The 27,451-nt window shown below is 61.3% G+C and overlaps 1 protein-coding gene across 1 annotated transcript in view; it reads right to left on the reverse strand.

Moving 5' to 3' along the window:
* Positions 1-27,451, reverse strand: part of CDH4 (cadherin 4) — a 44,470-nt gene that overhangs the window by 4,439 nt on the left and 12,580 nt on the right. Inside the window, exons 3-10 of the mRNA XM_081832494.1 lie at positions 23,264-23,401; positions 12,616-12,801; positions 5,760-6,013; positions 5,058-5,200; positions 2,494-2,727; positions 1,409-1,642; positions 1,186-1,325; positions 577-741 (exon numbers count right to left, since the gene is read on the reverse strand). Of these exons, the coding sequence (XP_081688620.1) occupies positions 577-741; positions 1,186-1,325; positions 1,409-1,642; positions 2,494-2,727; positions 5,058-5,200; positions 5,760-6,013; positions 12,616-12,801; positions 23,264-23,401 (1,494 nt within the window). The remainder of the gene's footprint in view (positions 1-576; positions 742-1,185; positions 1,326-1,408; positions 1,643-2,493; positions 2,728-5,057; positions 5,201-5,759; positions 6,014-12,615; positions 12,802-23,263; positions 23,402-27,451) is intronic.

The raw sequence follows: 27,451 nt of genomic DNA on the forward strand, positions 1-27,451 counted from the left end.
GCACCTCACTGCCAAGCCTGCCCTGGGAAGGGGCACCCTCACCGCCCCTCCATAGCAATGGTTTGTAGTTTCCGTGCTCGCTTTTCTTTAAGAATCATTTAAAATAGGCTTTAAATTCTAGGTTGGGGAAGACATACTTCTTGGGGTTTTAAATTTTTATTACATCCTGGGGAGTGAGTGCTTTTGGGCAGTTGTAGAACTTTGATCTGCGGCCCCGGACAGGATGTGTTTCAGGGAATGTTCTAAGTCTCTCTGCGTCTCTCCTGAACCGCTCCCTGGGCTCTATTCTGCTTAAGTAAATTAAAGCTAGATTCTCACAGAGCAGGGATATGTTGCCAGCCCCTCTTAGAAACGCGTCAGCGTTAGAGAGCAGGCGGTAAAACGTACAGGACGCCGCGGTTACGGGGCCAGGGCCGGCGGCGTCTCTGGGCGCGTGACCACACCGCATCAGCCCCCAGCCCCGGTCTGGCTGGGCCTCCTCACCGCAGCCTGGCCGCCCCAGCGTGGGTGGCAACGGGACGTTATTCTCCGCGGAGGGGCCCTGCTCAGGGGCCTCTCCCGTGCCCGAGCACCCACCTCGTTGATGAAGTCCCCGATGTCTCCCGGGTGGGGCACCACAGGCCTGACGGGGTACTGGGGCTCGGCGCCCACGGGCCGCTCGTCCACCCGCCGCACGCCGGGGGCCTTGCTCAGCACGTGCTCCATGGCCTCCGGCTGCTGCAGTTGACTGAGGTCGTAGTCCTGGGGAGGGGCCGGGGGAGGAGGGAGGCAGGTGCGTCCTGTTGCGGCCGAGCACGCCCGCCCTCCCCCTAGTGCCCGCTCCCCTAATCCGTCCCCGTCTGTGCCCCCCAGGCTGCCCTCGCCAGGCTGATGCTCCCCGGGGGCCCCCCCTGCAGCTCCCGTGCCTCGTGTATTCCTGGGAGCAGCCTGGGGCAACGGCTGGGGCTCCTGTTACCATGCTTTAAGGGGGCACCAAGCCTTAGTGCCCTGACGGCCAACGCAGACCCGGCATCCAGCCAGGCAGCTCCCTGGATTCCCCTTCCCGGGCGCCCCGTGCACGGCCTCCTGGTCACCTGACAGCCCCCCGTGTGGGCGCAGGCACCGGGCTGGGGTCCTGGGCCGCCGGGAGAGAGCGGGAGGGAGGGGGGGGTCCCACGCCCCGGAAGCTGGCGCAGAGGGCCTCACCTGGTCCTCCTCACCGCCCCCTTCCTCGTCGTACTTGAGGATGTTGTCACGCACATCGTCCTCGGGGTCGATGAGCAGCTGCTTGGTGTGGCGCTCCTTCTCCCTGCGCTTCATCCACACGACGAACAGCAGGACCATGGCTGTGGGGCAGGGGCCACGCCGTGAGCAGGGCGCGCTCGCGCGTGGGGGGCCCGGGCGTGCGTGCGTGGCTCCCCATACTCACTGAGCAGGATGACGATGCAGATGAGGATGGCCACGATGGCGCTGGTGCCCAGACCGGCCGCGGCCACCGCGCCGATGCTGGTGCAGTCCCCATTCTCATCGCACGGGCACACCTTGACCTTGATGATGGACGTGTTGGACAGCGGGGGGTTCCCGGAGTCGGTGACGATGATGGGGACGTCGTACACGCCAGCCTCCAGGTACAGGATGCGCAGGCTCAGCTGGGCGTAGTCACCTGGCACAGAGTGACAGGACAGGCTTCGTTCAGTCCACGACCAGCCCTGCGCTTCAGCAAGACTTCGGAGGGAGGACCGAGTCTAGAGCACGACAGTCTGAAGCACCCGCTTGGTTCGCGCACACCCACACGCGCGCCCACACTAGATCACTCCACAGAGCGAAAACACATTGGCAATTCAAGAGAAGAGCAATTGCAGTGTGTTGGATGAAGAAATCACTTCCTTAATATATAAAGAATTCTACCAAATCAATTAGAAAAAAACCTCAAAGAAAAATAGGCAAGGACATTGAATAGACAATTCGTGGGAGAAACAGCAAATGGCCATTAAATAAATGAAAAAAGTGCGTGGTAGTTAAGAGATGCAAAAGGAAACAATGATTTTGGCTAAAACCTTGGGAAAACAATGATATTCGGTGTTGGTGAGGGCTTGGGTAACAGGTGCTCTTTTGTAGGTCTTGGCATGACCTTTCCAGGCACATCCTCAGAGTGCTAGAAAACTTCAGGACTTGGATGCCCTTTTATACAACAAGTGCGCATCTAGGGAAGTACCCCGAGGAAATAGATTGATCAGGGTCCCATCCATCCGTGGTCCCATCAATAGGAAGCAGTCAGAGATGTGAGCAGCTGGGGCTGTAGGATGTTGACAGCTGTGCTCGTTGTAACAGCGGGACTGGGACTGCCTTCACGGCCCCCTCTGGGGATGGACTGGGGCACGGCCAGGGGCCCCAGCCTCAGGGGGCCCCCATGGGGGGAAGAGCCCCATCCCCACTGCTCACTCTTCCATGGGCCCCCTTGAGGTGCAGCATCCCAGACGTGTCCGATTCTCCTGGAGCCTGAGGAGGGCTCACCGTTTAAGCGGGTGATGGTCCAGTTCTTCCGCACAGCGGCTGGGACGAAGGGCAGCTCGAAGACGTAGGGGCCGATGTTGGGGTCAACGTCGGCATCGGCCGCTGTGATGTTGATGGCGTTCAGGCTGGGCTTCTCGCAGATCTGTGCCTCCTTGGGCAGCAGCTCGGGGGCGTTGTCGTTGATGTCAATTAGGTAGATCTGGAGGGTCCCAGTGCCGCTGGCCGGGGGGATCCCTGCGGGACAGACACAGGGTGACCCCACAGGGCTGCTCCACCATGACCCCAGGCACACGATGATGCACATGGGACCCACCCCCAGCCCCACCGTCCTGCCCAGGGACAGCCCCCAGACCCACACAGGACAGACGACGAGTTCGTGCAGGACAGACCCACAGCCCTGACCATAGCCCCAACTTGCGCCAACCCCCACTGTATGACATACACAGCAACTCGACTGTACACCACGTGGACCGAGCACAGGACCACACAGACATGCAGCCACCCCCAGCCCCACAGCTGCGAGTGCGCGTGTGTGCACCCACCCACACACACTCACAGTCTGGCGGGTGGTTACCCCGGCTTTCACTTGCTATCGAGTGAGCCTTTGTGCAAGGGCTCCTCTAGCTCCTGGAGCCTGAGCTGCACTGCTGTCCGAGAACCCACCATACAGACCACCAGGGGTCTACCTCAGGGCCTTTGCACATGCTGCTTCCTAACTCTGGGACTCCTCTGCTGCCCCTTCTTCCCCTGGCTTGTTCCCTCTGGTCCCACAGTCAGCGCCTCACGGCCAGGAGCACAGCTACAAGCCCTGGCCCCTCCCTCCCATGCCCTGTTGTGTTTTCTTCCAGAACATACTCCCTGAAGTTATCTGGTTGACTTGTTTCTCATTCATCTCACTGGGGCAAGAGACTGCTGAGTTGTCCCTCAATATCCATTTCCCCTTTTGTCCTTAATAGAAGAACCGGAGCCCCAGATTTTATCTGGGGTCATCACTGCCCAGCTGTTAGACTACATTTCTCAACATCCCTCACAGTGAAGTGTGGCTTCATGGCTAAGTTCTGGCCTTCGTGAGCTGGGGGTGGAAGTTCTTAGAAGGGCAGGAATGTGTCCCTGCCTTCCTTGCTCTTCCTCCCGTTTGCCAGAACGTGGTCACGATGGCTGGAGCACCAGCAGACATTCCGGACCATGCCGTAGCTCATGACCAGAGTGAGCCTGGTTTCTCAAACCTGACCCCAGTACCCCAGGGCTGCCTGCCTCCAGTCTTCTTTTATGTGGGAGGAAAGAAACCTCAGTCGTGTTGAAATTTCTATCGCCATTACACGGCTGAACCTGGTTTTAGCTGACACACAGACCTTGGGCACGTCAGCCTTGCAAGGGAAGGACTTTGGTCTGGTCTGTCTGCTGCTGAGTAGCACCCAGTGTGGGGCAGGAGCCCCGGGGCGATGAGAGCGGTGGCAGCGTGCTGGCTCGGGCCAGACCCCCTCCCTGTGCGTTCGAGGACACTGGCTGACTTAATCGTCACAGCTCCGGGTAGGGGGTAGGGCTGTCTCCACGCTACAGAGGAGGAAACCGAGGCACGGAGCAGTCAGGTCTCTTCCCACCACTGAAGTGGTGCTGGGACTGATCCCTGGTTCTAAGTCTTCTCCCTCATTCCCTCTGCCCTCCTGTGCAGGGTTGGCTGGGTACCTGGGGCTGTGGGCCTCGCCAGCTCCTGGGTGCCCTGGGTCCAGGGAGGGGCGACCTCGGGGCCTGGAGTCCCAGCCCCCAACTCTGGAGATGCTATCCACATCCCTTGGAAGGCCCCAGTGCTCACGAACCTTCTTCCTGCCCCGTGTGGGCCCCTCTGCTGCCGCCTCTGCCCAGCACCCCCTCACCCCTGCCCGGTTCACCTTCAACCCTGCTACCCCAGGGTCCTCGGGGCTCCTCATTCTGGCTCGGAAGCCTCACCGTCACCCCCTCGGAGCTCCCAGGGCTCGTGCTGCTGGTGTGTGGCCCCTCACGGTGCTTGCCCTGTCTCTGAGGCCCCTCCCCAAGGCACCCCTGCTCTGACGGAGGGCTGCAGGGGTCCGGATCACAGGTGGTCAGAGCCACAGGGGGCGGCATCCCGGGGCTGCTTAGGGGGAGCCCCCCCCCCTCTGGTGCGTGGTCAGCATGATGGGGCTGCTCGGCTTACACATGGATGGAGTTCAGCAGCCCTCAGTTCACCAGGTGGGGAGCTGAGAAGCTGCTCGGGTCACGTTCAGCCGAGACAGGACTGGACAAACCTCGGCCCGCCTCGGCCATCCTGGCTCCCCTGGTGTCCACGAGGGAGCGCCATGCATGAGCGAAGGGGTGCGAGTTTGTGCAGACCCGTGAGCCGGGTGGTCAGGCAGCGGCCCTTGCTCCGAATGCGTGCAGAGAGGGGGCTGCCTGGGGACGCTGAGGGACCCCCAAGGCTCTGCACAGGACACCTGGCGCCGCCCCTGCCTCCCCGCTTCCCTCCTCCGGCTTCTCCGGCTGGGGCCTCCCTCCGTCTCCCCGCCACAGAGCCCCCGGCACGGGCCGGCCCCCGGAGCGGGGCGCACCGTTGTCAGCCGCCAGGAAGGTGGCCTCATAGACGTTGTTTCTGATGTAGAGGGACTCGCGGTCGAGGACGGCGGCCGTGGTGATCTGACCGTTGGTGGCGTTAATGTGCAGCCAGTTTGCTGGGTCTGACAGCTTGGAGTACCTGAGGAGGGGGGAGGTGAGGCGGTGAAGGGGAGAGCGGCCCCGAGCCCCCCAGCCCCACCCTCTGCAGGGTGCCCGCCCGACACGGGGGCGCTGTCCCTGCAGCCCGCACGCTCCGCCCTCGGCACGCCTCACGGTCGCCAAGGCGGTCGCGTTCCCGATCCTCACGAGGACCCCGGGAGGCAGGTGCTGTCCTCGCCCCCTCTTTCCAGACGGGGAGACTGAGGAACAGAGAGGGGTAAGTGACAAGCCAGCTCAGAACCCGCCTGACTCGGGAGAGCGTTGCGGGTGCTGGAAGGCCTGCCGCCCTGGGGGGGGGGTGCACGGTGACGCGCGCGGTTTGCTGAGCTCCTGTGGCGTCGCACTGACCGCCTGGATCTCGCGGGCCGGCTGGGCCCCGCTGTCCCCCGGTGGCTCCTGTGGTGCCCTGCCTGGAGGGACAACACAGGCGGGGGACTTCCTGGGGTGCAGGTTTACTGGGCATGATGGCACTCCGCTGTAGGGAAAGCAAGGGAGCCCACGGGTTGGATCCCTTTCCTGAGGCCCGAGGGCGGACCCACCTCACGGCCTGCTGCATGAACCGGTCAGGGTCCACTGCCGAAAACGTGGTCAGCGCGGTGCCGGTGGGCACACCTTCCTCCAGGCGGATCAGCTTGTGGTTCAAGGGGAAGTAGGGCGCCTCGTTGATGTCCATGACGGAGATGGTCACCCCTGCTGTGGACTGGAAGGACATCTGGATCCCGCTGGCCAGGGGCGCCTGGTTGGAGACCATCACAGTCAACATGAACGCCCTGTTCAGCTCGTAGTCGACTGCCTGGAACGAGAGAGTCCCGCGGGGGTGAGCTGATGCAGGGGCCTGCGGGCTGGCTTGGAGGCGGGAGGCCCGGTGGGTCCGCACCTGTTCCTCTTGCCCGGCTCTGTGCCCAGGACCCTGGTCCCAAGGGAAGCTGTCTCCAGAACTCCCTTGTCTCTGGCTTCCCAGGGGTTTGACAATGGGAGGAGAGAGTTTGGGGTAAAGGACCCCCACTGGGCCTTCCCACCACGCCCTGGTGTGGCAGTAGCTGGGCCCCTGGGGCTCCGGCCCCGGCAGCGGCACCCCTCCCTGGCGCCAGCTCTCAGCAGGTGCTGCTCCCTCCAGGCTGGCGAGGTCAAGGCCCCCACTGCTGTTTGTCTGGGGCCCCTTGCTGGGTGCAGCGGGCGGTCTCTTCTGTTGTTCTAATCCCTCCAGTTTTTGGTAATTTTTACAGCAGCTCCAGGACACTCACACACCAGCTCTGTGGGTTCTCTACCCTCTGCACGGGGTTCCTGCATGAGCGTGGTTCCTGGTTACACCCTTTGGGGCCCCAGGACCCTGTCTGACAAATGCTTTCAGAAGGGTTCTATGGTCTGGGGAGCTCCCCACATTTTGGGGAGGGTGGGAAGTTGCAAGGAGGCACTTGGGGCCGAGACGTGTAACACACGTAGCGACTCCAGGAGCAGGCCGGGACAGTCTCGGGGAAACCACCCGACGCGACACTCTGCAACAACATTTACACACGTCCGCCCAGACGGGTGCAAGGTGACGTATGCACAGGACGGCTCCCGGCGGGTCTCTGTGTCCTCACAGAGGACGCACCCTGGAGGCCGTGGGCTGGTGGCGGGATGGGGAGGTCTGCAGCTGTAAGCAGGAGCGAGGAGATCGGACGGAGAGCAGAAGTAGATACACAGCGGGCTGCCTTCCGTGTAAAGGAGGGAGAGGAATTTGAATTTGTATTTGTTCGTATTTGCAGGAAGGAAGACCGCAAGAGTGAACCGGAAAACGCATGAAGATGGTGGCCTGTAAGCAGAGGGGTGAGCGGGGCGGAGGGAAGGGTTGGGGCTCGAGGTTGTGCGAGCTTACCGTCATGGAGCTCGGTCTACTACCGTCACGCTTTAGTCATTATAGAGGAAATTAAATATGTAAAGCGATCTCTGAAAATTGCAAGCAAACCGAAGTAAAGGGAGACTATATATCAACGGGTAACATGACTCTCAAGAAAAGAATGAGTTCAGGTGACCAGGGCAATATTTAGATGGTAGTTCTTGGTGGGATTTATTTTAGGGACAATAATCATTGCAAAGAAATCTTAAGCTCACTTGGTCTTCTCCCTGTTGGTAGTGATCTGGGGTTTGTTATTTTTTAAAGCTTTTTATGTATATCTCAGGGTAAAGTAAATAAACACGTGTAATAATGTGGTTAGGAAATAAGATTTTCGGTGTAAGAGAAACGAGATACAAGTATGAAGTCAGCAAAGTGAAGTAGAAATCCTCCGGTGTTAAATCTGAATAAAACGACCCTTTGGATCGGTGAAAGAAATGGAGTCGGGGTGGGCACGTGCGTTGAAGCGTGGTGTCCTTGCTCTGCCCCCGGGCCCCCAGGAGTGAGAGCAGCGAGCAGGAGCGAGCCCTCCGGGGCCTGGATGCTGGTTTCCAAGGACCAGCCCTCACTGGAGAGATGGCCGACCCGAGGGGAGGCAGGCAGCCCACAAGATGAACTGCTTGGGCCACGGTGCACGGAAACGGCTCGTGGCGGAAGGACCCAGGAACCAGCCAGAGGAGGCTCCTGCTCGCCGGGGGCCAAAACCAGTCATAACTGCAGCTGACCAAAGCACACTGAGTACACACAAACGCGTGCGTCTTACCAGCCATGAGAAAATGCAAACACACACACACACACACACACACGATTCTGCTTATGGCTGTGGTGGGGTGATTAATGGCCTCCAAAGACATCCGGGTCCAAAGGTCTGGAATCTGTGACTGTGTCGCCCTCCACGGCACAGGGACTTTGTGGGCTGATGAAGTTGGGGGTCTTGCAATGGGAGCTGGCCCAGGATTACCCAGGTGGCCCGAAATAGCATCCGAGGGTGTTTAGGAGGGGAGACGGGGGGACCTCTGGCACAGCAGCAGGCAACGTAGGGGCTGAGGCAAAGACGGCCCTGGCTCTGAGGACGGAGGAGGGCCACGGAGTCGGGGCGTGGCCTGCCAACCTGGTAAGAGCCAGCAAATGGAGCCACCAGAGCCCCTGGGGGGAGCACAGCCTTCCCGGCTCTTTGGTTTCGGCCTGTTGAAACGGATTTTGGACTTCTGACTTGCAGAAGTGTGAGAAGACCGCGTGTCGTGTGGACACCCAGCTTGATGTGAGTTGTAACAGCTGCCGCCGTAAACAGAGAGAGACCTCAGACAGCTGCTGGTCTGGATGATAAAAGGCAGCGAATGAAGCTTTCATCTGCTTTTTCTGCTGGACTCTGTATTAGTTTCCTGTTCCGATTTAGTGGCTTAGAGCAACACAGATTTGTCGTCTTACAGTTCTGGAGGTCAGAGGTCAAAAATCAGTGTCCCTGGGCTGCAGTCAGGGTGTGGGCGGGGCTGGGTCCCCCTGGAGCCTTGCCCCTTGCAGCTCTGAGAGGCCACGTCCTCCACCTACAGAGCAGCCACGTGGCCCCTTGCAGTCCCTCTGGGACCTCTGCTTCTTCCCCAGGGCGCCTGGGACTCTGACCTCCTGCCTCCCTCTCCCAATCACGCTGTGAGCCCAGGGGCCCCCTGGATCTCCCGGGGTAACCTCCTATCTCAGAACGCTTAACTGACTCACATTTGCCCAGCATGTGCCGCACACGCGTGGGTCCCAGGCCCAGGGCCTGGGCACGTCTGGGGGGCCGTGGTGCTGACCACAGCAGACCCACATTTCCGTGTCCTGCGGAGCTCTTGTTGGGGAGGGGAAGCTCATTCGTACTGAATAATTCCAGCCAAGGAATGACAGAACTTCAAAAGCACCATTCTGTACTCACTAATGAAGACATTTCCGTGAACAAGGATCACGAGTAGATGATAGAACCAGCCGATGGAGACTGATGGAGGTGTGCATATTTGCAGGTGCGAAGCATCACGTGCGGACCACTGGCTGGTCATAAGGGAGGAGAAGTCAACTCTGCAGTGACGGGAACGGGCTGTCACCACCTGAGCCCACCGGTCAGGCCTAGATGACTGGAGTGGGACAGCCGGGCACCACGGGCCTCCTGATGTGACTCAGCCCCAGGCACAAGGCCCTTTCCCATGGACGGCCCCTGCAGGCCTAATCCCAGGTTACCGGAAACGTGGGAGAGCGAGGAACAAGATTCGCCATGAGGAAGTGATTGGACAGTTTGGCACATGCGACCTCCCACAGGCCAACTGACCCGGTGTCTGTGACAGGTCAAAGGTGGGTGGGATGTTCTAGATTATGAGAGAGTCAAGAGATGTTGCAATCAACTGCATGCAGGGACCCTGTCCAGATCCAGATCTGAAAAACCACAGCAAAGAGACACTTTGAGGAAAATTAAGGGACACCGAGCACAGACTTGCACCGGCGGATACGAAGGGCAGACGGCTGCTTTTGTCAGGGCTGTGACCGGTGATGTCACGTGCGTACGGAGGCAAAACGTATTTCTGAGGGTGACGCATCCTGACTTACATAGAGATGGACGGTCATGAGGTCTGGGAGTTAAAAACCTCTTTCAGCAAGAAACAGAGATGAGACGGTCTGGAATAAGCTACCACGTCAGACTACAGTGCGGACGAGACCACTGCCGTCTGTCTTCTGGGCACCCGGAGATGCTCACGATGGACAGAACAGCGCGTGTTTCTGCTTAGAGAGGAGCTGATCTGCTGGGTCAGGAAGCTGTGCTCGCGGCCAGCAGTGCCTCTCCCGACCGACCCGAACCCCAGCCCCTGCAGGGTCCCCCAGCACCTCAGCGTTTGACCTGGGTGAGCATTAAAAATCTTACAGCTGGTGCATCGAACCCTTGCCTTCTCAGCTACGGCTACAGCTGTGGCATTAAGTATGAAAAGAAGGACTTTAAAAACTAAGTAAATAATAGCAGGGGGATGGGCCCGGGGATTCACGGAAGCCCGAAGCCAGCCCGACAGGAGGCTCTGGAGGCCGATGCCCTCCGGAGATCGGGGTTCTGGGCTGACCCCCATCGTCCTCTTCAGGCGTGATCTCCTTGTCCGCCCAAGGAAGGGGTGGTTCCTGCAGGCCCCCTGGAGCCTGGCCGTGAGATGCCATGTCCCTCTGTGGCTCACGCCTTGTCATGGCTGATGTCTTCCCCCGCCCCTGATGGCGCCTTGTATCTTAGCGCGGTGTGGGTAGGGGTCAGCCTGGGCGAGGATGGGGATGGTGCGAAGGCTCCCTTGTCCACCCCCATTGCCCATCACCTCGCACGAGGCTGGGTGCTGCTCAGGTACGTGTGTGTGGGAGGGCCTTGTGCCCACAGATGGCGCCCAGGCAGGCCACCGGTCTGATGCGGTGCCCAGTGCAGAATAACTTGGCAGCCCTTGTCTGAAAGATACTGCCCAGGACTTCAGGCCGCAGACCGGTGAGCCCTCCGGCAGGTGCATCCTGGACTCTGGATGCCCCCACAGCAGCCCCTGCACCCACGCTGTGTCCAGGTCCCCTCAAAACCAAGCCAATGCCTCCAGACCCTCCCCCCGGACCCTCCGAGAGTCGTCTGGGGACGGGGCTCCTCCATTTAAATGGACAGTTTAATAAAATTGTGGTGTTTTTGTCTCTGAACAAACCACCAAAAGGAAGTAATCTTTCTCCCCGTTTATTGGTTCTTGTCCCCAGGGGACACGGAATAACGCCGCATGTCGTACATTAAGACTGTGTCACCTGTCTGAGGGAGAATGCCTTCCAGAAAGACTGTTATGGCCAATAAATGTCCACAGGAGGGTGAAATAAAACATTTTTGTAATGGAGAAATCGATAGGTAATTTGGCCCCCCAGTTTCAATTAGAGCGGCTGGGTATACTGCTGGGGCTCGGCCCGGCTGCCTCCCCAGACGGGGCAAGGACGCTCCACTAAAAGGCGAGGGGCAGGGTCTGCGGCCTCAGGAGAAGCCACCCGCCGCCAGTGCAGGTGGTGTGGGCCAGGGCTGGGGCCCCGCTCCAGGGCCGGCGGGAGGCTTGGGGGCATTCGCTTCCATGCGCTGCTGCCCCGGGAGCTGGTCCCTGCAGGACTGCAGGGGCTGGAGGGCGGCGCCCGCTCCCCTGGGACTCCCGCCAGCCCCGCCCCGGCCTCGGCCCCTGGGCCAGAGCTTGCTCACTGCCCCCCAAGCCGCAGTGCTGCCGAGGGGCAAGCGGGAGAGGCCGCTTCTTGGCTTTTCTGCCTCAGAAGCTGAGGTCCAGGCGCGAGGCAGGAGAAGGGCCTGGGGATGGTCTGAGCCTGGAAGAGATGGTGGTTTCGTGGCTGGAGGTGGCGGGGGCGGGTGGCGAGGCAGAGGGCGCTCCCGAGGAGGCTGGGCACGGTGACGGACGCCCACTGGGGCTGGTGGTCTGAGGGCAGAGCAGCTGTGCCCCAGCTCGGCTGCAGCCTGGGCGGTGGCAGGCCCGGCATGCGGGGCAGGATGGAGCTGGGGGGCGCGGGGGGCAGGGCAGGGGTCAGGAAGACCCGCCCCAGGCGACTGGGCACTTCCTTTGACAGGCATGCAGCCAGGATGTGTGCGAGATGGCTGAGGGCCGGGCTGACCACACACATGTCTACACGGCACCTCGCCCGCCCCCAAAGCAGCGAGGTCCCGGTCCAGGAGTCCCACCACCTGGGGGCACGGAGGCTGAAACACCAGCAGGGTGCTGGACAGACGGGAGGGCTCACCGGCGGGTGTGTGGCCTCTGGCGAGTACCTGCCTGAGAACATCCCAGAAGCTCCCTCTCCACATCCCTGCCGCAGACTGTCACCTCCTACAGGCTGGGGCAGTGATGGTCTGGGCCGCAGTGCATGGACACAGCACGCGGCCCGATTCCTCTGGGGGCCCTGGGGACCCTGGCGGGACTGAAGTGACCTTCCTTGTGCCCTGGGGAGCGCGCGGGAGCCCGGCTGTTCCCTGTTGACGTGACCGTGTTCAGTGACGGCACAGCTGCTTCTGTTAGCCATGTGCCCGGCGCTGGGCCAGATCTACAGGCAGGACCCGCTGAGATCTGGCGACAGCCCCGGGCACAGGCCCCTCGTCTGGGGCACCAAGGGCGACAGGCCCGCACCAGGGTAAGTGAGCGAAGAGCCAGCCCGGGAATCCAAGAACATAGCCCCCCCCGCTGGGAGCAGACTCCCCCCACTGCCTCGCACCCCCCACACCCCCTCCCGGCCACCCCTCTGCAAGAGAATGTCTGAAAGCACAGTGTCTCTACCAAAGGATGCAAAAATAGCCTGAAAATGCTTTCTAAGATGAAGCATCTTGCCTTAAACAGACTTTAAGTGGAGAGTTCAGAGAAAACCAGGTCCTCGTGAAGCCTGCCTCTGGCACGAGCAGGGGCGTGCAGTCCCTTGTCCCTGGATAACCCCGTATCACTTCTGTTCATCTGTCCCAGGGTGGTGGCGGGGGACAGAACCCACACCGGCCGGCAGGAAGCCAGGAGAGTACCCACCTTCACCACGGTGACCATGCCCTCATTGGTGACGGGGTCCGTGCGGATGCTGAAGTGTCCTGAGGGGTCCCCGCTGAGGATGCGGTAGAAGGCATTCCAGTTGGGCGAATGGGGCTGATCTCGGTCCATGACGGTGAGGTTTGCGACCACCACCTCCACCTGGTTTTCGGGGACCTCCCCGGCGTACTGCAGAGCACAAGGAAAGACAATGTTCTGAACCCGTGCGGAAGCCTGGAGAGGTCGGAAGAGACTCTCTACCAACTCCTTGGGGGGTGCCCTCTGCCTCCAGCTTCTCCCACACACGGGGACCCCACGCCCATTCCACGGCACGGTGGCATCTTCAGAGGGCTCTGGTTCCTCCAGCTGTACCCACCACCCAGCTCTAGACCCAGCCTCACCTGCACACGCACACATGTGCCCACCGGCCTCCCTCCTAAACCCCCCAGGCCTTTCCCTCGTGCCCTGGAGCCCTGTGCAACAGCGGGGACGCACGAGAGACTCTAAGGTACGTTTGTAGGACAGGAGCTAGACAGCAGTGGGGGGCTTCCTCCAGACGATCCTGACTGGGATCCTGCCATCCCAGCAGGCCCACCATCGGCTCGGGGCTTGGGGTCCGTGGCTACAGATGTGTGATGACCGACCACGGAGCCTTTTCTCCTGCCAAGCACCGTAGGGGCTGCAAGCCCCTCCCGTCGGTGGGGGTGGTTCACGGGGCCGAGACGGTTGTGTGCAGGGAAAGGCGGTGTGTGTGTGTGTATGGGTGTTGGGGTGCTAGTAGGAATCTGAGCGCCCCTACCGAGTGAAATCACTGCTCAGGGCTGGCCCCGTGGGCATGTGGCCTGTGAAGCTGTGGCCCTGTGCGGAAGGGCCCTGAGTTTGGCCAAATGCTCTCACTGTCTTGAAATTCTTTTTTTTTTTTAAGATTTTATTTATTTATTTGACAGAGAGAGACACAGCGAGAGAGGGAACACAAGCAGGGGGAGTGGGAGAGGGAGAAGCAGGCTTCCCGCCGAGCAGGGAGCCCGATGCGGGGCTCGATCCCTGGGATCATCACCTGAGCCGAAGGCAGACGCCCAAAGACTGAGCCACCCAGGTGCCCCTTGAAATTCTTAATAGTTCGTGAACTAGGGGCCCGTTCTGTTATTTTGCACTGGGTCCTGCAGTTTGTGTGGCCAGCCCCGTCAGCAGGCAGCGTGGTTTCGAGCTACAAACCTGGGGACGGAGCTGGGACAGAGATCTAGGGTGTCTGGCTGGGGTCACGGCGGTGCGGCCCGACAGTGGCCTCCACGTGTGGACGCTGCACCGGGCACCGCCCGGGCGTTACTTCTCCGGTTCCTCAGGATAGCCCTGCCCTCATCCCCATCTTACAGATGAAGCAGTAGAGGTTAGGAGACCCTGGGGCCCACAAAGGGGCGCCCAGAGTGTCAGCTCTAAGGATCCGGCCCCCAGTCACGGCGGTGGGGTCACGGGATGGGGACGAAGGAGTCCAGACACGGGCTTGGTCGTTGTCCCAGGCAGCTTGGCTCCGAGCCTCATCCTGCTGGCTGCCCCCCCACACCCCTGGCACCTGCCTGAGGTCAGTGGGAGGTGGCGCCCAAGCCTCACGTGGCTCCCTGTTTCCAGCACCTGCCATGGCACATTCCCTCTGGCCACACCCAGGACAGCCACCCTGCCTCGTGCCCGCTCGGGGCCTGCAGCCCAGATATGCCTGTGCATGCCCTAGGACAGACATGGGGCTGCTCCATGCCAGAGGACAGCCCTCCTGTGCACTCGGGGCATCAGGCTGGGCCTTGTCTGCTCCAGAACCAACTCTCCGCCCCTGAGTGAGTGTCACAAAGCCTGGTGGAGTTCCTATGGCTCCGAGTCTGTAGCCACCATCCGGGGTCTCTCACATCCAGTGCTGCCTGCAGCCCAGGGGCCAGGCCCCCACACACGTCGGCCCAGAGCCCTTGTATGTGTCCTACGAGGGCCCCGTGCAGCACTCGCTGGCTGTGCTGGCTCTCAGGCGACCCTCTCCTCCTGGACGAGACAGGGGTGGGCAGTGGGACCTGCTCTGGATGCCAGCTGATGGGTGCGGCATCCCGGCTTCTGGCTCTCTCCATCGGGAGCTTGATACCTCCTGGAGAGACTGGGCGCTTCGAGCTCACGTCTGGGCCTCGATGGTTGCGATGGTTTTCTGCTCTGAGCACTTACAAATTCAAGCCTCAGCTGGTGGTTGGGGAGGGGGTTCTGGGGTGCAATGCACAGAAAACTGGGCCGCAGTGGCTTGAACACGGGGGCTTGACTTCCCAGAACAGGGAGCCGGAAGGCCGAGGGTGGCCCTCGGTGCCTGTGGGCATCAGCGACATTGGGGCTGGTGGCTCTGTCCTTCTCTGGCTTGAGGTCAGAGCACAGCAGCCCAGCCTGTCCTGTCTTGCTGGGCGACAGTGAAGGACGGCCCCTCCGGCACGTGTGTCCAAGTGATAGCAGTCTGCCGGGCTGACCGTCCACGGATGGATGGGGACACTGAGGCCCAGCAGCTTCTGTTCCCAGAGTCACTTTGCGTGAGAAAGAGGAGAGGTGGGGTGCAGACTCACCCAAACGACCGGTGCGTGCTCGGTGTGCCCACTGTGAACGAGGCACGGGGGATCTGGGGCCCCAGGCTGGTGGCAAATGTGTGCAGATGACGCAGACGGGGGCGAATGGATGAGTGAGCCGATGTGCAGACCAGCGACGGTAAGAGCGATAGAGGAATCGCGAGCCCCTCCCCGCCCCAAGGCCGGCTGCCTCCAGGGAGGGAAGGGCTCCTTTCAACACCAGGCCAGAGCGCAGGCCTTCACCTGAACTTCGGAGGCTCCTGCATCAGCCTCCTGGACTCCCGGCCTCCACGTTCCGCTGGAAACCCCACAGCCCGCCGCCCAGGTGCACACAGATGGCCCCCGTCTGTCCCCTGGCACGCACAAGCCTCCAACCCCGATACCATCACCTTGTTAACAGGAGAAGTTGTAAATTTATCCCAAGTGGGATCTCGCCCGGTGGGACCAGTGCTGTCTGGGACCAGCAGCCCTCCAACACGGTCCCACTCAGCAGCACGAGATCCTTACGCCTGGTGCTGGCGACAGGCCCGACACACCTGGCCCTCAGGTTTCACGAACACGCGCATCCTCTGGCAGCTTCCCTCGGGTCAGACGACCAGGGTGGGTCCTGGTGTTGCCGCCTGAGAACCGAGTCTTGGCTGGGCCTCCGCGGGACCCTACACTGGCCTGGCGGCCCCTCCAGCTGCTTTGCTCTGGCCTGCTCCGGAGTGGGGGCTCCTTCCCCGACTTCACAGCACACGGGAGACCTGTGTGTCCCCGAGTCCGATTCCTTGCAGACCCTGGTGAAGTTTATTCCAAGAGTCTATTTTAATTCATGTGAGTTTAATAAAGGTTCACAAAGAAGGGCCTTAACCTGATAAATCTGGCTTAGGATTTTCTTATTAACCTTCCCCTGGCCATAATGAGTTTTTAATTTAATTTTTTCAGATTTTCAGGCACAGGGAAAGCCTCTTCCATGCCTCATGGGAGGCAAAGGCAGATATTTGGGAAAGAAGGAATTTTAAGATCATTGGAACAGAGTGTCTCGCCTAGATGGTAATCCAGAATTCAAATGTAGCCCCGTCCCGAGGGACAGGGAGGATTTCATCTAGCACAAACCCAGCTCGGAGGCCGAAATCCGCAGGGCTCCCAGGGGAACGTCACATTAGCATAGAGGAGGATTAGGGTGAGAACAGTGAAGCCCAACCAGGATCCAGAGAAGACCAAGGGGGACAGCCTGCCCACACCCAGGCCCCGCGGGTCTCCAGGCACCCACGCCACGTGGGGCACGCCATGACCTGAGGCTGCCCTTCTCTTTCTGTTCCAAGAGAGCCTACCCACACTTTGGGCTGGAGGACCTGACCCTCCTCTAGCTGCCCCTCGGGGTGCAGGACACCCCTCTCCCCGCTGGCCCGTGGCCCCTGCATTGGTGGGGGCATCTCACTGGGAGGCGGCGCCCTCCCCGACCTGGACCTGGGGGACCCATCGCTGTCGTTAGCAGAGCCTTGAGAGTTGGCCCGGGAGCCCCTGTCTGGCCGGGACATGGCTGTGCCTCGGAACAGGCAGGGCTTCGGGGGCTGGGTGGGCGCCAGGGAGGGGCTCCCACAGAACCCCACTGGGGACATGCCAGCACCATGCCTTCGATCGTCCGTGGCTTCTGTTGGAAAATGTATGGATGCGCCTCTGGACACTCTGATAGGTTTTATTTTCTGAAATTTACTTTTCAGTCCTGGAAATTAATCACGATGTCTTTTGGGCTCTGAGTTCAGGATCAGAATCAGATTGGGGGATCAGCGGCTCCTAAGCAACCACAGGCAGTCTTCCTTGACCCTGCACATGACAGGGGAGGGACTGAGGTCTGGGGGCCAGGAGGCCATTCCTTGGCCAGCCCCTCTGAGCCTCTGTCCCCACCCCGTGGAGCTGTCACGAGAGGGTAGATGACACACGGGAAAGTGCTCTTTCCAAGGACAGCTCAGGGGAAAGGACCCCACAATTAGCTAACAATATATCTCAGACTCTCCCCTCCCTGGCGTTTTGGTCCACAGACGGGGTTTGCTGACCCCAGGTCGGGCCACAGTTCAAGCCGTTTGCTTCTGCCTGGGGAGGAACCACGCTGCTGACAATAACCATTACTAATAGCCGAGCAACAACCACCCTCGTCGTCTTGATCACGTCTCCTCGAGTGCCAGCCACCTGTTCCGGGACCCACGTGCAGGTGTGCACCCCGCCAGGCAGGAGCTGATGCTCCCCCCTAGCTCAGGTGACCATACAGAGACAAGAGGCCCCAGGACCTGCCTGAGGTCAGCCACTGGCCGATGTCGGAGGCTCGTTAGCTGCCGGGAGTCTGACCCCAGCCTCTGGGCCCCACCTCTGCATGGGTGCGGCGGGGGTCCCGGGGTCGCGGAAAGTGTCATCTTTGGGAAGTGGACACTGGCCTGTCAGGCGATGTCAGGTGGGGCCAGGCGCTCTGGCCTCCTGTCTCCTCGGTGCTCAGAGAGGCTGTCTCCCATTAATTTTCTATGGCAGAGGCTTGGCACCAAGTGCCTGAGCACAATTAAGGGCGATGGGTCTATTCCAATTTTGAGATGCCAGATTTTTATCCTCAGGAACTCAGGCTGAGTTGAAATTTCTCCCTTCTCCTGGGTTTGTGGACTAAGTTGAAAAGCTGAGGATACTGGGGATTCCCAGGGCTTGGGCCAGAGCAGGCCCACTTTCGGGCGGCGGGGGCCCAGCCAGCCCCCAGGAAGGTTCCGAGGCTAGCCCATGGTCTAACCCCAGAGCCAAGGCGGCCTTTCCACCCAGCCAGGCAGGCCACCTTGAGGATGGAACTTCAAGTTTTATCCTAAGAAAAGCCTTAAAAACGTGGGGGCCCCAGCCTCACAGGACCCAGGGCTCCCCAGTTCATTGCCCCTGCCTCTGGCAAACCATTTCTAACTCCTCTGAAGGTGACCTGTGCGCAAGAGGGGCTGAGCTTGCCGTGGGCTGATGCCGGCCTCCACAATGACGCCCCATCTCTGGAGAGCCCTGGCAGGGCGGGGGGGGGGGGCACCACGATCGTTCTCCCTTTTGTTTGTAATATTTACTTGAATATTAATTTATCTAAATTCATTTTTTTAACATGTAATTTTATTCATGCTTGCCTTGGTATGGGGAGCAGGCCATGCAGTCAAAACGTGCGATAGAAGGAAATGCGTCCCATCAGCCACAACACTCCTGGACAGCAAAAACGCTGTACCTCAATGACTTCTTACACCCCAGCAAGAGTTGAGGGAACCACGCTGAGATCGAGCGATCTGGTAACCGCGCTGGGAGCCCCTCACCTGATGTCAGAGCTGGGGCAGGACTCACGTGTGTTGAGGCTGAACCGTTCTGCTCAGGCCCCCGCGGGGGAGGGCTGGCTGCCGTCCGTGGCACTTACAGACCAGAGGACAGTATCGTTCAAGGCATAAACTCTCGTGGAGATCAGCGGATGCTCCTGACGTCACCTCGGGACCATATGTCACTTCAGGGGAAGTGGGGACATTCAGAGAGGTCCAGCTAGCAGGGGCCGAGGCAGGGCTAATGAGGGGCTTCCTGACTCCAGGAGATCCTTCCGTGGGCATGTGAGGGGCCTGGGCTGGTGGAAAGGGCCCAGGACACTGGGGGTCCAGGGCCTCCCACCAAGACCCCAGGATAAGGCCAACAGGAGCCCCTGGGGCAGAGTGCAGGTTGTGTCCTGGGGGTCTCAGCCCCTAGCCCGGCAGACCCCCATGTTCGCCCTTGAGGGAGTGTGGAGTGGGCCGGCTGAACCGCCTGACGGCCCCGCAGCAGGCTGCCCTCTACCCCGTGTGCAGCACAGGCAAAAGGAAAATAACTTTTAATTAACATTTAAGAATAGGAACCGGATCATGCAAATCCCCCTCATCTCTGCAGTTTCTGCTGATTGTTCTTGATTAAGCTTGATAAAAATAGCCGGGCTGCGTGCAGGGATGTGGTCAGGCCTCGGCCCCGCCCACCCCCCCTGTGCCAAGCTGACAGTGTCCTGGGGCCCCGCCCAGCACCCGTCTCAAGGAACACGCCATGGGCCACCCTGACCCCCGTACTGAGCCCACGGTCACTGGGACGGTAGCCATCGGGTGTGGGGGATGGAGCACATTCCCTGTGGGGAACCCAGTCCCGGCCCCAGCGGCCCGCAGGTCTGACGAGCGAGGCCGGGCTGCTGCACGCTCTCTGGGCCGACCAACATCAGGATCCGAGGTACCACTGAGCACACCAGCCTTCATCCTCATATTCTTCTCCAGGCCCGGAGCCTGCCCGAGGCCGCCTGGGGCACAGGAGGGGCAGGTGCAACGTCCCCAGGAGCCAGGCTGTGCCCACCTTCCTTCATCCTGCTGTGCAGGCAGGAGTCCTCCCCAGAACGCCCTCCAAGTCACCTTCCGGGGCCGGATGTTCCTTCTGTCCAGGGTCTCAGTGTGGTTCCCGCGGCACCCAAGTCTCAGAGGTGTGTGTGGATCAAGGGACATCCTCCATCCCTCCCCTCGTGGGTACGCCCAGACCCGGGAGGCAGAAGGGCACCCTTCGCACAACCCTCCCTGTCCTCACTCCGTCACGGGCCCTCCCAGGACCAGCATTTCTGGGGGATCCGAGGGTGTTTTCACTGTGGATGCCGTGCGGAAGGGAAGACAGCTTTCAGACTCGGAGGACCGGCTGTCACAGCTGGACCGGGGCTGGGACAGCGGGCAGAAGTTCTGCCCTCCAGGAGCAGGTGTGGGGCAGCCCGGAGCCCTCGCTGGAGCTGCAGAAGATGCTCCACCCCAGAAGGGGACAGAAGGCACTGTTGGGGTCCGGAAGGACAGCCGTGTGGCACAAGGGGGGGAGCCAAGGAAGCAGGCGCTCTGGGTTTGACGGTCTCTCTGTGTGGCCTCGGGCCACCTGGAACTAGCCTTCTGGGCCTCAGTTGTCTCTGGTGGCCGTTTACCTGAAGGCCTCAGAGGCCACGTCAGGGAAAACCTCTCGGGAAATACACAGAAGCTTCTAGATGCAAGGGCCGTGACACATAGGACTCTCTGTCACAGCTGTGTGGCATTCCGTGGTCCCTGCGGCAGAGTGCGCGGGCATCGGCTGTTCTTCTCATTCCTGCTTTGGCAGCTCTCCCGTGAGCCTGACATTATTCCCAATAAGCACTGAGCAAAATCCCAGGGCCCTCAGGAACTGCGGATGTGGAAGTCTCCCAGACACGTTGCGAGGGAAAAAACAGAAGCCAGACAACAGCAGGTGTAGGGTGGGAGTGCCCGGTGGAGGCAGGAAGGGGCGGGAGGGGACGCCTTCTTCGTGGCCGGTCATTTCATACCTTTTAAATTCCTGTACCGCGTGTGAATCACCTAACTGAGAGCTCACATCGATCTTTAAAAAGGAGAAAACGAGTAAGTGAAGCCGCTGGTGCGGTGGGTTTGCTCACGGATGGTCCGGAGATCCGTGCTGAACATGGAGAAACCCCCGGAACGCGGGAGTTTGTCCAACCGCACACAGATGTGCTCCAAAGACGCTCTGTTGGATGAAAGAAGCCGGACTCCACAGAACCACGCGCTCTGCGTGACGCCATCCGCGTGATGGAGCAAGGTCGTAGCACAGGCCAAGGTCACCTTGGTGATGGGCGCGGTGGGTGGGGGGGCTGCTCCGGGGACGGGCACAAGGTTGCTCCTGGCTGGTGGCAAAGATGTGTGCATCATACCACATTCCCGTCACACAATGAGCAAAACCTCTACCTGACTCGAGGCAGGAGAGCCACAGGTCTCTCCTGGAGCTCGTGTCTTGGAGCGGATGGGATGTGCCTGCTTCAGCCCCCAGTAAGTTAGACACCACCCAACCACCCTGTGCGTAGAAGACGGAGTCAGGCTGTGGGGGGGCAGGAGGGTGGGCGAGGGCTCCGGTCTGCGTCTGGCCGGAGCCCACTGGCTTTTTGCCCGTCACTGTCGCTACGGGGGTGTGTGTGATCGCCTGCCCTCCCCGCTGGCCACACCTCAGAGCGCCTAGGTGCCAGCTTGGACCAGGATCGGGACGCAGGCGGGGGCTCCGACCATCCTGTTCCAGTCCCTGGGGGTCTTAGCCACATCCCGACTCCCAGCGATGCCTCCTCCAGCGCTCCACGGGTGTGCTTTTCACCAAACCCATGGCGGCCGGAGGTGACCAGCAGGGCTGGACGAAGTCTTCACCTCCCCGGTCACCATGGTGCCTCCTGCCTGGAAGCACATCCTTTAGTCCCACCAGGGACAACTGGCTTGCTTTCCTTCTGCCCTGGTTTCCATGGTGACAGTGGAGGTCCCGAGGCTGCTTCCCGGGGGACCTGGGGGTCCTGGTGGTCAGGACGTCTGGTGCCACGGCCCCACCGGACAACCAGGATTCACAGGCTGGTACCAGGAGAAGAGTGTGTCCCTGGGAACAGTGTCCTCTCGCCTGGGCACCTGCTGAGTGCCATCTGAGACCCCTGCCTCAGCAGATGGGTTCTGAGCATCGTGAGGTGCCCACCCCCGCCCCCCCCCCACCAGCGACAGTGCCAGAAGCCTGGCTTGGGACTGGCTGCAGTCCTCACCGCAAGGTTACCTGGGGGAGGTTTCCTGCACTCGTGCTCGCCTGGGAGCGTTGCCCTCATGCCCCGCACAGGTGTGGTGAGTCCTAAAGACAGCCGTGTGTTCTCGTCCTCACAGAAAGAGGCGCAGGGTGGAAGGAGGAAGAACAGCAGGTCTCCGGCCAGGTGTGGGCGAGGCCCTGCGGGGGGCTTGGAACCTGGCGTCATTATTCTCCCAGGTCTCTAGGGAGCCGCTTCGCCCATGTCCAGGCTACGCAGGACCCTGGCCCTGAGCCTTTCCTGCCATTGCCCTCTGGCCCAGGGTTGAAATGGAAGGCACGCCACTGCTCACCAGGCGGGCTGGGGCAGCGGGGCTCCCCCTGCATGCGGCCTGCCATCTGCCCACTAGATGGCGCTGTGCCCTCACGGGCGAGGTCGTGGCGCCAGGGCCGAGGGTGCAGGAAGTGGGGGTGCGGGGGTGCAGGGGCAGGGGATCTGGGACGCTGGGACTCGGGGGCAGGAGCACGCAGGGCGTGGGGCATGGGGAAGCAGGGTGAGGGGATGCTCAGGCACTGGGCTGGGGCTTGTCCCGGGACTCTGGCCTGAGGGAGGCCTTCCTGGCGATGACCAGCTCTGGGGAGGAGGAGGGTCTCCTGTCTGTCTCCCCAGCTCCTTCCCCTCCCGTCCCCGCTCCTTGCTGCAGAATCAGCACAGCTTCTGGGGTCCAATCCCAGCTGCTCCCACTTAGGGTCTAGCGGTGTGGGTTTGGGCCAGTGACTTGGACTCTCTGAGCCTCGGCATCCCCGCCGGGGGACTAGAGCCTGGCAGGGGAGGGCTCCCAGCGTGGCTTGTGCGGTGCCTGTTACTGTTACTGCTGTCACACCCTCGTCCCCTTGGCCCTCCAGTGGCCTGGACCCCAGGACAGGGGCAGCTCCGAGAGGCGATCCGGAAACCCGCGGGGCAGCTGCAGCCTGCCGGCCTCCCTGTGACTCAGGGGCTCTGGCCCCCGAATGCACATGCACGAGTGTCCACCAAGGACACTGGGTCACTTAGGTCCGGAGCAGCCCGGTGTGGGGCTCCGCGGCAGCCCACCAGCCGTGCCTGAAGGGGAAGAGCTCCCAGTCCCCGCCCCCCAGGTCTCTGCTCACAGTAGGCTGCGGAGGGTAGATCCTCCTGCAGGGACTGGCCTGTCCCCGGCCGAGGCCCCACCTGGGCATCCGCCAGCAGGTCCCACTGTGCACACAGCCACACGCCTGCCTCCAAAAGTGGCTGAGCCCCAATACCACCGGTCAACTCTGGATTCAGAAAGAGTGTCCAGTCCACTCGGTCCCGGACACTTCTCGGGCATCAATGGTCGCTCCGTGTCGGGCCTCCCAGTGCTGGATGGGAGCACAACCCCCCTCCCCCAGGCCAGCTCCTGGGCAGCGCCTCCGGCCTCCGCATCAGCTCCTGCGGCCCAGCGCCCCGGGGCCGCTATCCGTCAGCCTCCTTCGGTCTGAACGCAGCGAGGAGAGCAGCCAGCCAGCTGCCCGGGGGCGCGACCACTCACCGTGCTCGCCGTGAACTCCGGCGGGTTGTCATTCACGTCCGTCACCGTGATGATGGCCGTCGCTGTGTTTGAGAGGCCGTAGTTGAGGTTCCCCTCCATGTCTGTGGCTTGGACGATGACGGTGTACTGCTGAACTTTCTGGAAGGAAAGGGGTGGGAAGGCACAGCGCATCAGTCTGGGTCTCAGTTTACAGGCTGCTCATCCTTTTCATCAACACACGCGCTCCCCATGGCCCGGTCCCCGTGGCGGGTCGGGACCGCGGGGCCCCTGGGAGCTCTTGGCCCCCACCCTGCTGCAAGGACGTTCCCCTTCGCTTGCTGTGGGCAATAGAGTGGCACCAAGAGTCCTGGCTGCTTTCTCCTCAGTGGCCCCAGCTTCGGTAGGTACAATCGTGTTTGGTGCCAAGAGAGAAAGGCGGAGAACGGGGGTGCCCAGAGAGCACCGTGCTGCGTGGGGCTTGGACAACCAGGGATGGACACTTTGCAGAGAGAGGGACGCTCCTACAGACGCGCCAGGCCCCCGTTACCTGCCCTTGGACTGGTCTCTGCGCCCGCGGCTCCCACCCCAGTTCTGACTGTCTCGGTCCTGTGCTGTCACTTCCTCGTCCTCTCTGTCCCTCACCAGACTGAGCTCTGGGAGACCACAGCTGTCCCACTCACCCCACGTCCCCAGGGCCGACGGCCACGCCCAACACACAGGTGCTCAGAGAATGTGCACTAAACGTTCCTAAGTGACCGTCAGTGACAAGAGATGCTGAGGAATGGCGAGCCTGTCCACCGAGGTCCCAGGCGCCCGATATGGCATCTGGATATTTGTGGACAGCTGGGAGTCACTGAGGGGCTTTGAGGGGAATCACGCGATCCAACGCGTGCGTACGATGGGTCAGGCCAGCACACTACGGCCCGCGGGCCACATCTACCTGCCACCGCTTCGTTTTGTCAGTAATGTTGTATGGGTACAGGGCCACATCCGTTCATTTGCACACTGTGGCTATTTTTGCACAACAGCTGAGTGATTGTGACAGAGATCACGTGGCCTGCAGAGCCTGAGACGTTGACTGTGGGGCCCTTTATGGAAGACGTGTGTCGGCCCTGGGCCCCGACTCCGGGCAGCATCAGCCAGGAACCTGCAGGGCAGGCTTGGCGGGGATGCCACAAACTTCTGGGGGAGCCAGGGCTGGGGAAACCAGGGCAGGCTTCCGGAAGAGGTGGCATGTGCTGCCCGGAGGTGACAGGGCAGATTGGGGACCAAGCCATGCTGTCAGTCTGGCTGGGCCACGGGCTGGGGTGGGGGCTCTAGGGGCTCAGGAGGGTCCGCCCACTTTTTCTACCTAGACTCGTTCTCGTCCTCCCACCGGTCAAGCCCACAGTCCCACGTGACCGTGACCTTGGCTGGGGGGGGGTCCAACCTAGCCTACTCCAGGGCAGGGTGTGCAGGGGTCTGGGGGGGCTCTTGCCCCCACCTTCCCCCACCTGCTTCACCCTGGCTGTCATTTCAGCTCTTCTGTGGCCCCTGGGTCTCTCCTTCAAGGGGACTATTAGCTGGGGGGTGGGTCATGGGGAGGTCAATCAGGGCAGGGGCTCCTCAGCAGGCCCCCCGGGTGCTGGACGTGAGGGGAGGGGTGGTGGCGCAGTCCCCACCGTGAGAGGTTGTGTGCCTGGACTCCAGCCTGGTGCCCGGTCCACGGTAGGCTCTCCAGCTGTGTTCGTTAAGGGAATTGAGTAAACGACTAAAACAGTTGACATTCGTGAAAATGGGTAGAACTTGCAACCAAGGAGGCATGAAACAAATAATAGAAATAGTTTATATCTGCCTGGGTGTTGCATCACGTTTCAGAAGTTTTCTCTCAAAAGATTAACCTTTGGGGCGCCTGGGTGGCTCAGTTGGTGAAGCGTCTGCCTTCGGCTCGGGTCATGGTCCCGGGGTCCCGGGATCGAGCCCCGTGTCGGGCTCCCTGCTCCGCGGGGAGTCTGCTTCTCCCTCTGACCCTCCCCTCACTCGTTCTATTAATCTCTCTCTCTCTTGCTGTCTCTCTCAGATAAATAAAAATAAGATCTTTTAAAAAAAGATTAACCTTTACGTCCTTCCCTTCTTTCTCTGTCTGTCACCCCTCCACCCACCCATCCCTCCGTCCACCCACCATCCTCTGTCCCCCATCATCCATCCTGCCTCCTTCCCTCCCTCCTTCTATCCACCTATCACTTATGCCAGGTGAATCACCACCCCATGGGGTGGCCAGAATCTTGGCATCTGTTCCTGACCTCCCCTTGGAGGTGCTCAGAGCTGCTTCTTGAGGAGTGCGGGGCTCACCCTCCGGGGGGAGAAGCCGGGACAGGCAGCGTGAGCAGCAAGAACACGTGGCCCAGGGAAGTCAGCCCGGCGCACGGCCCTGCTCATCTCACAGCTGGGGCCACTGAGTGACATGACCACCCCAGGGCCGCACAGGACACGCGGGGTGCTGGGGAGGTGCCCGCAGGGATTCCAAGGGCAGTCCTTGCTCTCAGGCTTTCGTCAGGCCTGCAATGCAGATGAGCCCGTGGTGGCCCCACAGCCACCTCGGGGGAGACCCCCGGCGCGGCTCCGTCTGGATGTGGGATGGGCGGCACACAGAGAGCGCAGCTGCACCCCCGCAGCAGCTCCGTCAGGACCCCCTTCATCTGTGTGGACCCACCGCTCAGAAACCCAGCGGGCCTGACCTTGTGGCACCGCCCGAGGCAGAAAGAAGTTGCCCCTTCCTTCCTGGCCATCGAAGCGGCGCCCGAAGTCGCAGCTCTGCCTCCGCTGGGGACGCTGCGGCGTCATGCTGGGGACGGCGCCAGGGCCAGCAGGAAGGCCGGCACACCAAATCCGAGCCTCGGGTCCCCACACGCCCCGGCGAGCGGTCCTGCTCCAGAACGCTGGTTGCATCTGTGCCCAACATGGGCCGCCGCTCGGTCCCTGCGGTGTCCTCCCGAGGGAAGGTGGCAGAACCAAGTCCGATCTTCAGACGGGGCGGCGGGCAGCCGGCTTCGGAAGCGGTTTTCACGTCTCCCAAGGTTCTCTGGTTCAGTCCGCTCTTCTCCTCCCTCCCGAGACCGACTTTGAGATCTAAGCTGCAGAGAATCTCAGCAGCATCCTTCCTGCAGGTGGGCGTCCCCTCGTCACAGGGGCTGCCCGGTCCCCTGTCTGTGTCCGCGTCCCTCTGCCATCTCTGCCGGTGACCGCGTGCACCGTGGGTGTTGTAAACGTCCTGTTGCGTCGGCTCCCACGGCTGGCCGGACTCGGGCTCCGCTCTGCTCCGTGCCGAGCACACGGCAGGTGCTCGGTAAGCGTTACTTACAGGAGGGAGTGAGAGAACAAGGTGTGGCAAGTCGGCCTGGCGCTCGCAGGCCTGCAGGAGCCGGTGATGCAGGGCTCACGCTCACCCCGCTCCCCTGCTGCTGGACACGCTCCTCCTGCCCTGCAGGACGGAGCCCTGGACCGCGAGACCCCAGGCCCAGCCACCACACTCTTGTGACCTCAGGCCGCTCCTGGCCTTCCTCATCCGGGGGCCTGAGGAGGCCCCCGAGTCCCAGGCCGAGCCTTCTGCAAGGTTCTGTCTTCACATTACCCCTTGCACCAAAGGCTTCCTTGTGCTTCGATACGTACACTCGAAGCCAAGTTCATGCTGCCGCTATAAATGAGAAGCCAGCATCATCTGCCATAGTAGAAATTAGTCCTGAACACAAGGGCGTAGTTTTAAAGGTCTCTCTGTGAATGTCTAGGCCCAGCCTGCAAAGCACACCTGGGGATCCCGGCCGAGGGAGCCTGGAAATGTCTCAGCTGGAGGGGCCTCCCTGTCACCTCTCCTGACAAAACGGAGAAACTGAGGCCTCAGAGGCAAGCAGTGTGAGAGGCTGAGCGGCTGTCCTGTGCCCCTGGCTGGACAGTTACAACTCAGTGGCTCACCTGCTCCTCTCCTCTCCCTGGGATGAGGCACAGCATCCCCTCCCGGCTCTGTTCCCCAGGGCAGAAGCGGAGGCCTACCACTCCAGGAGTAGGTGCAGCATCTCTCCCCTCCCCTCCCCCACTTCGCTGCTCCTCAAGCACGTTCCCACCCCAGGGAGGCCGAGGGCCATCCTGTCTGCCCCACACTTGGCTCCCTCCCACCAGCCAGGCCTCCCCTCCACCAGAGCGGGATACCGATTCCCCCACCCCCACTCTCCCCCC

This window comes from Leptonychotes weddellii, chromosome 10 (assembly GCF_054177405.1).
Source record: "Leptonychotes weddellii isolate Sample4059 chromosome 10, ASM5417740v2, whole genome shotgun sequence".
NCBI lineage: Eukaryota > Metazoa > Chordata > Mammalia > Carnivora > Phocidae > Leptonychotes > Leptonychotes weddellii.